This window comes from Urocitellus parryii, chromosome 3 (assembly GCF_045843805.1).
Source record: "Urocitellus parryii isolate mUroPar1 chromosome 3, mUroPar1.hap1, whole genome shotgun sequence".
Lineage (NCBI taxonomy): Eukaryota > Metazoa > Chordata > Mammalia > Rodentia > Sciuridae > Urocitellus > Urocitellus parryii.
This window is the reverse complement of record NC_135533.1, coordinates 68,227,543-68,239,705: the sequence shown is the minus strand read 5'-3', so window position 1 is coordinate 68,239,705 and position 12,163 is coordinate 68,227,543. Positions and strand designations below refer to the sequence as shown.

The 12,163-nt window shown below is 37.2% G+C and overlaps 1 protein-coding gene across 1 annotated transcript in view; it reads left to right on the top strand.

Annotated features, from left to right (window-relative positions):
- Window positions 1-12,163, top strand: part of Nrcam (neuronal cell adhesion molecule) — a 131,939-nt gene that overhangs the window by 96,118 nt on the left and 23,658 nt on the right. The window contains exons 16-22 of the mRNA XM_077796725.1: window positions 1,205-1,329; window positions 1,755-1,784; window positions 3,236-3,337; window positions 9,014-9,211; window positions 9,308-9,378; window positions 10,407-10,632; window positions 11,150-11,265. Of these exons, the coding sequence (XP_077652851.1) occupies window positions 1,205-1,329; window positions 1,755-1,784; window positions 3,236-3,337; window positions 9,014-9,211; window positions 9,308-9,378; window positions 10,407-10,632; window positions 11,150-11,265 (868 nt within the window). The remainder of the gene's footprint in view (window positions 1-1,204; window positions 1,330-1,754; window positions 1,785-3,235; window positions 3,338-9,013; window positions 9,212-9,307; window positions 9,379-10,406; window positions 10,633-11,149; window positions 11,266-12,163) is intronic.

Below are 12,163 nucleotides of genomic sequence, written 5' to 3'. Positions count from 1 at the left end.
GAGTGAGTTTTCTTTTAATTTTCCCTAACACCATGGAGGGAAAAGGAAAAGCAAAAAAAAACCAAGTGTGTTGCAGTCCTTTAATTTGGACTTGAAGGAAAGCTATAGTGTTTTCCAACTCAGGCCCTCAATTTAACTTAGTAAACATGGTGAGTACACAGAGCTGGATATGCCTTAGCAATCATAGTGGCTACAGGTGTGTTGTATTCCAGTGGAAACGGTTTCCATAGTTTTCTTGCAGCTGATCTAAACCTGTGGTGCCTGAGTGCAGCCCTGTTGCTTGTGAATGTCCCCCCCAAAATCTTTTTGGCCTTCCAATCTAGTGCCCAGAGTTTCCATCTAGTTCTGTGCTTCAACTGGCCAATTCTATTTGTGGAATCTGAGCTGATTATAAAGGAGAAGGAAATATGAAGAAATGACCATCAGGTTAAGTCAGGTGAACTTTAACTTGGAAATTACCTTGGAAGACAGTTTATGATTTATGTAACCTCATTAAATTCAGACAGGAGTCCTGCATACATTGACTTTTGACCCACGGAGCAATTTTTCATGTCTAATAGTAACCTCTAAAAAACTCTCAGTGGAGATTGCTGCTCTGAATCTTCCTGTCTAGTGCTAAGATAGATAAAATTTACTTTCTCTTTTGAGACCTTATGCATGTGTTTAAAATGACACAAAATTACTGTAGTAAATAATAGATTATTTTTAAATATGTACTTTTGATAGAAATTAAGCTGAATAAGTAGTTTTCAGATGTTTCTTAGCAGTAGCCTTAATCAAGCACTCTAGCAGGGGTAGTAACTGTGAAGCTGCCCCCACCTCACCTAAGGATGCTGCTGGAGACTTTTATTAAAATTTCTTAAATTGACATGCAATAATAGTATTTATTTATGAGCTACCATGTGATGTTTTGCCCTGGGGGCTTTGAGGCAGCTCCTAAGACAACAGAGGCTTGGTTGAAAGACATTATACTTAATATCTCTCCTAACCCAAGATTCTTATTCAGTCTAATTGTTTTTCAACTCTAACCATTACTAAAGTAAAACCTATTATGTAGGATTCTCACTCTAATTTGCTGAAATTCTTACCATAAAAAAATATCTTTCTGTTTTGTCAAGTTCACAGTGTCTTTTGTGACAGTAAGACAGCCCTGGGGTGTGGTTGGCTGTCCACTTCAACATCTCTGAGCGTGTTATATTCACAGGTTCACTGTTGACAAGGATCATTTGGTGGTAGCTGATGTAAATGACAATGACGGTGGGACCTACACTTGTGTGGCCAACACAACTCTGGACAATGTTTCTGCAAGTGCTGTGCTCAGCGTTGTCGGTAAGAACCAGAACAAATACAACACAGCCCACTTCCACGTCTTTGATTGAAAAGAAAAAGGAAAACTGTAAATATGAAATGTTTGCTCATTATAGTTTTAAAACCATAGTTTTTTTTTTTTCTTTTTTGAAAGATGCCTTCAAGGTGATCATTTCAGGATAAGCTCTGTAGCAGACTGAGATAAAATGGTGGATATTGGAGGCATTTTTATAAGAAAATTGGGGGGAATAATCTACTTTTATTTAAAAGTTAAGGGTTTGTATGCCTAAATTGTTATTGCATGTGTATCAATGCCATATCTCACAGCTAAGCATAGGGCTTAATTTTATTAACTTAGTCACGTGCAGTCTTTGTCTTCTTGTGCTATCTTGTATCTTTCCATTACTAATTTTGATTAAAATCCTTTATATTAATGTCCTTTCTAGCTCCTACTCCAACTCCAGCTCCCATTTACGGTAAACTCATGAGTCTTCTTTCTCTATTTTCTGTCAGTTTCACATTTGCAGAAAAAAGAATTTGTTTTTTTCTTTATCACATCATCATGTTTCTTTAAGGAATAGGGGTTTGTCAATTGTTGTGTCCTTCATTTACTGTAATAAATCATTTCTTCATCATAACCTTAGAACTTTTACTGAGTTTATTGCCAGTTGTTTCTAAATATTGCAGGTGCTATTACAAATATCATTCCATTTGACAAAAGTTCCTCTTTGATACAGTTTCCTTGTAAAATAAGCAAGTGGCACAGGGCTTTATCAAAACCTGTCATCCATATTTTAAAGAATGAAAAAAAATTCTTATATTGTTCCACAAGTTAGATTTTATTTCAGTCTATTAAAATTTGCTTTGGAAAATAAATGTTGCTTTGGGATCCATTTTCAAGAAATTTAAACAGGGAAGAAATGGATATTTAGAACATTTTTTACTTTTATGTCAGAGAAAGCTGACCCACTATTCATTCACAACAGATAAGTCATTAGAAACCCAGAGAGAGGGCACATTAATGTCATGTAAAACTTTTCTGACTCTGGAAAATAGAAATAATTTCCAGAATTTTTTTTTTTAAGGAAATCCTTATCTCTATTCAACACATAAATATAAAAATTCATTTTGTGGCAGAATCATAAATTGACTAGATTTTACATATATTGCTATTTTATATATAAAATGTGTCCTTGGTAGACATTTACTGCTTTACTACTTATGAGAAAGAATAACCCGTATATTTATATGGCCTCGAGTTCCCCAAGAACCAGAAATACTTCTAGAAGCAAAGTTCAAAAAAGGCCCATGGCAGAGTGTTAACTCTGGATCCCAGAGGCACCATTCAATAAGGCAGCCCTGCTTCTGGGTTACCTTTGTTCAACCGGTGTCCAGTGTCTGAGAGTAAACACACTATGCATGCTGAGGACTACTATCCTTAAGAATATAAATATTCTTCAGGACCCTCCTCAAGTCTGTCATTCAGCATGTTTCAGAAAGAACATTTGAATCTCCTTTTAACAGTACATCTGTTTGCCTGAATGTGCTTTCCAGCATTTGCTATTCTGTCCCCCGTGTCTTAAAAATTAAGCTTTCACATTACTCTTTATGTTTGTGCTTCTCATGTTTATTTGAAGATGCACACTGAGAGTGCTGATGAACCTGAGCCGTTTGCTTCCCTGGCTTTCTTTACAAATTACTTCATTCCATTTGAAAAGCAAGCAGCAGAGCTCATCATGGGTTGTCTTGGCTGGGCCCTGGTGTTCCCAGCACCCTCAGTTGTTTCCATCTCACTTCATTTGCATGCTCATTGACCATCATGTATGCTTTGTCCTTAAGATGTCCCCTCTGAATAGCTAGTGTCATGAATAAAGAAGAACCTCTTAAAAACAGATAGCTAACCATGATGTGTGTGTTTGGTCTACAGATGTGCCAAATCCTCCCTTTGATTTAGAATTGACTAATCAACTCGACAAAAGTGTTCAGCTGTCCTGGACCCCAGGCGATGACAACAACAGCCCCATTACAAGTATGTGGTGTCATTTGCTCTATCGCTGATAAGTTTAGTGGCTGTTTTGGAATCACTTTCTATTATGCAACTGCAGTTCCTCATGACGGTACTTACAGGCATTCTCTGCTTTATTACCAATAGAACTAAAAGATTTATGTATGTTTCTCTTCAGAGGTGGTGTGATTCCTGGTTACAGCTTCTAGTACAGGACACTAATTTCTGAATATATCAATGAAGCAAATACACTGTCATTATTAAGATCTGTAAGAATCACCTTAAGTTTTTTAATTTTTATATATTTATTTATTTATTTAGGTACCAGGCATCGAACCCAGGGGAATTTTACCACTGAGCCAGCACTTTCTATTTTTGTTTTGTTTTGTTTTGAGACAGGGTCTTGCAAAGTTCCTTAGGCCTCACTAAGTTGTTGAAGCTGACTTTGAACTTATCTTTTTTCATTGGTTCTTTTTAGTTATACATGACAGTAGAGTCCATTTTAATAAAATTATACATACATGGAATATATCTTATTCTAATTAGGGCTCTAGTCTTGTGGATATACATGATGGTGGGATTCAGTATGGTATCTTCATATATGTAAATAGAAAAGTAATGGGGACGTCAGCCAGCATCTAACTGGGGTGTTCTTTTTCCTTCCTAGGAGGATGTAAGCCACCCTAAAACTTAAAGTCTCAAATAATTAGTGAATAGCAAAACACAAATGGCCAGAAATATATTTATAAAAGTAAAGCCCCTGATAAATCTAGTCCACATGGGTGCTGAAACTAGACAAAAAGAAAAGATGCTCTGGTGGTTTATTTAAAGGGGTACATCAAAGGGAGGGATAAGGTTTCAAGCGCAGAGTCTTGCTTCATGATGTCTTGCGGTCAGCAGGTTGATTGACATATTGGCAGATCACACCCATCTCAGGTGCTATGTGGGCTTCAGCAGAGCAGGATAGAAATTCACACTGCCCCTGAGCAATTGACCAGAGAAAATGTCCACTGGTCATTCCCAGACACCAGATGTTTCTATCCACTAGACTTCCATGTGCAGTCACCCACATGCAACCCATGGACAGTTCATGATAGAAAAGTTATATCAGATTCATTTCACTATCTTTCCTATTTCCATCTCACCTCCCTTCCCTTCAGTCCTTTTTTTTGTCTAATCCTCTGAAATTCTATTATTCCCCTCCCCTGCTTATGGTGGGCTAGCTTCCACATATCAGAGAAAATGTTCACCTTTTGGTTTTGGGGGATTGGCTTAATTCTCAGCATGCTTAACTTTGAATTTGTGATCCTCCTGCCTCAGCTCCCCAAGTCACTGGGATTACAGGTGTGTGCCACTAGTCCTGAAAATTTCTACTGCAGTAGGAAGATGCATCTTAAGTCCATTATTCAATTTGCCCATTACTTCTGGGAGAAAAAGATAGGAGGAGCAAGAGCCAAAAAGCCCCCTCCAAATGTTAGGAAAATGAGACTCATTGAGTAAAGTCCCTTCAAATCCACAGTTTGTACCAGAACTGGGTATAGACATCAGGTCCATTAACTTCCAAATAGGTCCCTTTCTTTCCATGGCTCCCTGCTACAAAGTGGCAGATTCAACAATGCCAACTCCTCACCTTGATGCCTTAATCCCTGTGAAAAAAGTCAAATGAGGGACCAGACCATAAGGATGAGGGAGGAACTTAATAAGTTAGAGTAGAAGTAATCGAGGTTTAATTGTAAAACTGAAGACATACTACAGAGAGCAGACACAGTCATGGGCCTGAGATATGTGATTGCCTTCAGGTAGAGACTGCAGGAAGTTCTAATACTTTTCTGATGATGATATAAAATTATTCTGAAATAATAAGTGTGTTGATATATTGCATCTCCAGGCAAAGAAGAATATTCCCAATAAAATCAACCAAATGCTTATTTTCTCTCTTGTATTTAGTGGTGCCCTTTTTCTCATCTGAGTTTTCAGTGTCTTAGATCAGAACAGGCTGAGTCTCCAGCTAATACAACACATGACTCTGAATTAGCAGGTTAGGATTTTTTTGGAAACTGTTTTTGCCTATGATAAACAATACTGTTAGATTTTAAGGCATTTCTGCTCTTTCCTTCATTCACTCATTCATTCAAAGGATGCAATTTGATTGCTAATTACGTGCCAGACATTGTCCTAAAACAAAATAGTCAAAAATCTCTGCCCTTAAGGAGCGCACATTTTCGATGAGGACACACATACGATAAAAATAATATTACATCATTTTGCATAATGTTACAAATACATGCATATATGTGTACGTACACATATGCACACACACAAAGACAAAGTCACTGCTCGGTTTACCTTCAAGAGAGAACCCATTGCAGGGGATACTTGCTGACAGCCTCCATAAGCTGCACCTTTCTCAAGGATAAGTAATGTTCACAGGAGCCACATGCTCCCAGGGGTGCTCCAGGAACAAGCATCGCAAGGATTCTAGAGTTCAGCCATACCTAATGGATAACCCCTCCAATGGGTAAACTTTGTGATGGGGCTCCTTGTTGACATGGCTGAGATTGTCACAGAGTTATAGTGCATTTGGGCACTCTTCCCACTCACTCTTCCATCCTTCCTCTCTCCCATTAGTCATCAGACCTGCATTGGTCTGAAGGTCTTTCCTGCCAACTTCTGTCTCCACTCCCTTTCATCTTCCATGAACATTTCCCTAAACACATTTCTTTCACTTCTGTCTTAACATCTTCTTTCTAAAGAACTCAAACACATAGATATCTATCTATAAACATATGTGTGTGTGCACATGTGTGTGCATGTGTGTGTTTAGACCATCAAAAAACAATCAGGAGAAAGAGATGGGGGTGTCAGGGGTATAATTAGGAATAGGGAGGTCAGGAAAGGCCACACAAAGAAGCTAACACTTAAGTATGTCAATCAGGACAGGAGGAGGAAGTCAGTGAGCACATTCTGAAATTATCTGGGGAAAGAACTTTCCAAGGAAAGCAAAGGGAAAAAACAAAAGCCCTGAGACAGGGACATGTCTATTGGAAAACCAGTGTGGCTGCAGTGAATGAGCCAGAGGAAGTGAAATAGGAGAGAAGGTCACAGAGTTGAAGAGTTGGGCAGTGAGCAGGAGTGTGAATTGTGCAGGGCCTGGCAAGCCATTGTAAGGTTGGGAAGCCCTCATCATTATAAATAACTCTATTTCATTGAAAATAGTCTATAAAAGAATAAGAGGGGGAACACTTTGATCACGTAGACTGTGGTTTCCGAACTGTAAACTGCAGTGAACTGCTGTGAACTGATATCTCAGCAAATTCACAGGGATGTATTAAACTAATTTCAAAGATTTGATATTTAAAAAATGGTGAAAAGCCGGGTACTGTGGTATATGCCTGTAATCACAACAGCTTGGTCGACTGAGGTCTCACAAGTTCAAGGCCAGCCTCATCAACTTATTGAGGCCCTAAACAGCTTAGCAAGACATGTCTTCAAATGAAACAATAAAAAGGGCTCAGTAGTAAAGCACCTCTGGGTTCAATCTGCAATACCAAAAATTAAAAATAAAAAGTATAGTGATATCTGTCAGGCACCATATGAAATTAGCTTGAGGTGGTTTACATTTTCAGCATTGTGTTGCTATGTCATATTGTGATGATGTCACATCTCTGGAAAGCATTTTTCTGTGGTAAAAAAGCAAGTTCCATGTGAAAAATCAGTATGGAATAGGAAATGAAGGTGGTGGTGTCCAGTTTGTTTATTAGATTTGGGAAGTTGTGTTTAAATTTTTAAGACATAAATACATATTAAATTGCATGGACCTAATTAGTTAATACATGAAAACATCAAATATTTCTTTTGATCTAAGAAACCTGTGGGAAAAAAATTCTTGAGACACCAAGTATATCATAAGCAGAAGAAGTTTTGAGAATTACTGAATTAGAAGGTTATGTAATAATTCACATAGGAGAAATGATAGTGGTTTGAAATGATGGTGAGAGGGATGGAGGTGGAGAAATGGTCAGATTTTGGATATACTTTAATGGTACAGCCTAACAGTACTCTTGAAAGTGTGAAAGAAAGAGAGATGCCAACAAACACTCTAAGGTTTTGACTTGAGTTGTCACTACCAGTTGGGGAAGAAGATTGAACTGTTTTGTTCATATCCAGTTTGATGCTATAGTAATAGGAGACACTCAGGTACAGTTGTTGAGTAGGAAATTGGATATTCAATTCTGTGGTTCAGGGGAGAGATCTGGGCTGCAGATACAAATGAAGAAGTCATCCATTGATGAGACTAGAGATCACCAGCAAAGGAACGTAGACTGAAAGCACTCCAGGGCCTTAGCTTTAGACCACTGTAACATGTATAGTATTTCACTTTTGTATTTTCAGTTCACATCGTGATACCTAGCATATAGTAGGCAATCAATGAATGCCTAAATAAACATTTTTACAAAAGTTAACAGAAACATACCACAAATTTTTAGTAGCTATAGAGGGTTTGAACTGAAAAAGTGCATCTTCCTTCTGCTCCTGAATGCCAGCTCTTCTGACAGTACCAATATTATCAGTGTCTATCCTCTGTGAAATTAGCTTGAGGTGGTTTACATTGTCAACATTATGTTTCTATGTCATATTGTGATAATGTCACATCTCTTGAAAGTATTTTCTGTTGGTATTTTCTTAAGTATTTTCTTAAGTATTTTCTTCACTTAAGACTATGTTTGGAAGTCATTGTTTTAGTACATATGAAGCAACCACACTCATTTATAACATGAAGAATATTCCACTGCATGGATAGACCTACTTGATTTAATCAATGGCCTACTGGTGGATATTTAGCTTGTTTGCAAACAGATAGTTTCAATTGCAAACAATGTTGCAATGTGAATTATTTTTCATGCATCTTTGAACAATATGCATGAATACATTTATTAAAAATAAATTGATAGAAGTGCAATTTCTCTAAGAGTACATGTGTTAAATATTGTTAAGATTTTCTAAATTGTCCTGTATAGAAGTTATACCAATTTACACTTCCTGTGAAGTCTGAGAATGGTTCTTTCTTTCTGTGGCAGTCAATAAGATGTGTTAAGCCTTTGATTATTGTCAATATGTTTAGTAAAAAGTGGCACCTTATTGTATTTATTTTAATTCCTTCTATTATGAAAAATTGATCATCTTTTCATATATTTAAACTTTTTCCTTGGAGTATATGGATCAATTCTAAATAGTTTTAACTAAACTAAACTCAGCATGCTAGAGAAAGAATACTAGGTACTATTGAGTGCACTTTGGTATTGAGGGTAATGAAAGAAACCCTAAAATAAAAATATTCTAATGAATTTTTTTTCAAAGCAAACTAATCCATGTTTGACTACTCTTTTTTTTTGGTAGGGGAGTACCGGGGATTGAACTCAGGGGTACTAGGCCACTGAACCACATCCCCAGGTCTTTTTGTATTTTATTTAGAGACAGGGTCTCACTGAGTTGCTTAGTGCCTTGTTTTTGCTGAGGTTGGCTTTGAACTCACAACCCTCCTGCCTCAACCTCTCTAGCTGCTGGGATTACAGGCGTGCACCACTGCACTTGGCTTGACTATTCTTGATTGCCCTATTACTTATGGCTACAACTTACCCCTAGGTTGACTTAACTCACTGTCTTGGGTTTGTGGTGTGTGTGTGTATGTGTTATGTCCAGAATTCATCATTGAATATGAAGATGCAATGCATGAGGCAGGGCTGTGGCACCACCAAACTGAAGTTTCTGGAACACAGACCACAGCCCAGCTGAAGCTGTCTCCTTATGTGAACTACTCCTTCCGAGTGATGGCGGTGAACAGCATCGGGAGGAGCCTACCCAGTGAGGCGTCTGAACAGTATCTGACAAAAGCCACAGGTAGGGTGGACTTCAGGGATATGAAACAGAATACAGAAGTTTCCCACTCTTTGCAAATGACCAAAGCTTACACATATGTGGCTGCTTAACTTCTAGAACCAGATAAAAATCCCACGGCTGTGGAAGGACTGGGTTCAGAGCCTGATAATTTGGTGATTACATGGAAGGTGAGCTATGAAGCTTTCAACTTTCCTCAATCTTTTTAGAGTGAAAAGAAAAAGTTGTTTTAAAATAATGTCTTCTTCATTAAAATCCAATTTCACACATTCATCTTTATTTAAGAGGCATTATTGTGTAGTAGTTAAAAAGGTTGATCCCTGAAGCCAAAACAAATGAGTGCAAATCCCAGATCTGCTACTTAGAGTGTGATCTTAAGCCAGTTGTTGAACATCTGTTAGGCATCTGTATAATGAGAATAACAATAGAAGCAACTGCATAAGATTAAAGGAATAATACATGTAGAACATGTATAATGCCTAGCACATATATGTATTCAAAAATAGTAGCTACTATTGTCATTATTATAAGATAACTACCTGGAGCACATGCATCAAGCTATTCCCAGTAGTTGATTTATTAGTAGTAATAGTAATTATGTATTTTTTTGGATTTGAAAAATAACATATTAACTCGTATAGTCCTTAAACCTTAGATACTTACATATACTTATATGTATACAAATGTGTACATACTTATGTATATACATATATATATATATATATATATATATATATATATATATACACACACAAATATATATATTATTTTAGGATAGTATGACAGGTTAACTTTATTTAATAAACAGGGCAATAGTTCATAAGTTTCAGTCTTCAAATAAAACAGGTAATGATATACTATCACACAAACAGAAATGTATAAAGGAATCTAGAAACTGAAATGTTTTAAGACTTACCCACCCTGGGTTATGCAGCCAGGCTTTGAAAGGTTTTTGTGGTATTTACTGCTTTAAGATAGTAATTTGCAATCTTTGAAATGTTGATCCCAAACAAGTCTTAAATCTCATCACAAATGAAAAAAAAAAAAAAGATAAGAGGTCATTGGAGAAAATGGTGAATAGCTTGTATTTCAGTGTCTCAATGCTCGCTTTAAGTCTGGGAATTGGATTTGTTGTTCCCATAAAAGGTTATGCAGTCGATCTGTTTTGTAAGCTGAGGTTCTTTGGCTTTTCCCATAGCCCCTGAATGGTTTTGAATCTAATGGGCCAGGCCTTCAGTACAAAGTGAGCTGGCGCCAGAAAGATGGTGATGATGAATGGACATCTGTGGTGGTGGCAAATGTATCCAAATATATTGTCTCCGGCACACCAACCTTTGTCCCATACCTGATAAAAGTTCAGGCCCTGAATGATGTGGGCTTTGCTCCAGAGCCAGCTGTAGTCATGGGACATTCTGGAGAAGACCGTAAGTGTCTCCTACCATTTCCTTTTTACTCTTCCCCAGCCAAAGAAACCTACCAAGGTGTAAACCAAGGCCATTTCCAAAGATGCTTAGGTTTGCAAAGGAGAAAGGTGAAATTATTTTGTTTAATTTCTATGAATTTAAGTTTGCTATGTAAGAAATAGGAGGCTCAGGGCTGGGACTGTCTATACCTCAGTGATAGAGTGCTTGCCTAGCATGTCAAGGTCCTGGCTTTGATTCCCCAAAACCACATACAACCACACACACACACACACACACACACACACACAAAGAAGTTCAGAATATAAGAAAGGGATTACTTTAAAAAAAAGTGTTGTTCTCATAAAGATAACCAAAAATTCAACTTTCAATTCTGAACAGTCTTTAGAATAAGATTCTATAGAATCTATAAAATAGGCTGGGACATGTTTCAGATAAAAATTATTAGAGATAGACTTTTTTTGCATGAAATTCAAAATAACACTGATACTTCTACCGCCTTCCCCTATCCTTTTTCTAGTCCCTATGGTGGCTCCCGGGAATGTACATGTGAATGTGGTGAACAGCACCTTGGCGGAGGTGCACTGGGATCCTGTACCTCTGAAAAGTATTCGAGGACACCTACAAGGCTATCGGGTAAGTGATGGGAGACATTTCATGGTCTCCCCTTAGTAACAGGATATTGGCAAATGCCACTTGTCACACACACTGTGTAAGGTTGGAATTATTTGGTTCCTCTCCTCATGAGCTGTTGAACTCAAGAGCTCATTTGTTTATTGCCTCAGGCAAGGCTATAAGATCACCCCCCCCAGCTAGAATTAATACCAAACATCACTCTTCCAAAGAGAAAAAAAAAGTTGTCACCATTTTCCCCAATAGATGATCCAAATCTAACATTGTGACAACTGAACAATGTGTACAAAATGAGGAAAAGTAATTTTTAAAGAACTAGAACATATTGAATTGTACTCATTCCAAAGTAATATGAACCACATGTATTGAACACACAGTTATCCTGATAATAATTTAGGCATTTTTTAAAATAATTCAGATTATATTTTAAGATCATATAAACCAACTGGGTCATTCTTATGAACATCAACTGTATTTGTTCTTGGGATGCATAGGAAAAAGGATTCATAGAGATTGATAAAGAGCAAAAGAAACACACACACACACACACACACACACACACACACAAAAGAAAAACCTTTGTTTTGTTAACACTGACATCTAGAGGCCACTTTTTGTACTGCATTACGTTCGTTTTTCCCCACTTAACATGGGCTAGATTCTGTATTATACATGTCGGCTTGTCTTGAAAAATGCCTTTAAATTCCTAAGAAAAATTGAGGAACTTAATAAGCAACAATTCTGTTTGTTAGCAAAGTTAGCACTTTGTTTACCTATTTCTCCAAAACCTGTGTCTATAATTTAATATTTAAAAATAATCATTTTTTTGAGTGATATAGCTTGGCCTAGTAGAAAAGCTCTAAACTTGCAATAGAAGATCCCCTGTGGCTTTGAGACAGTC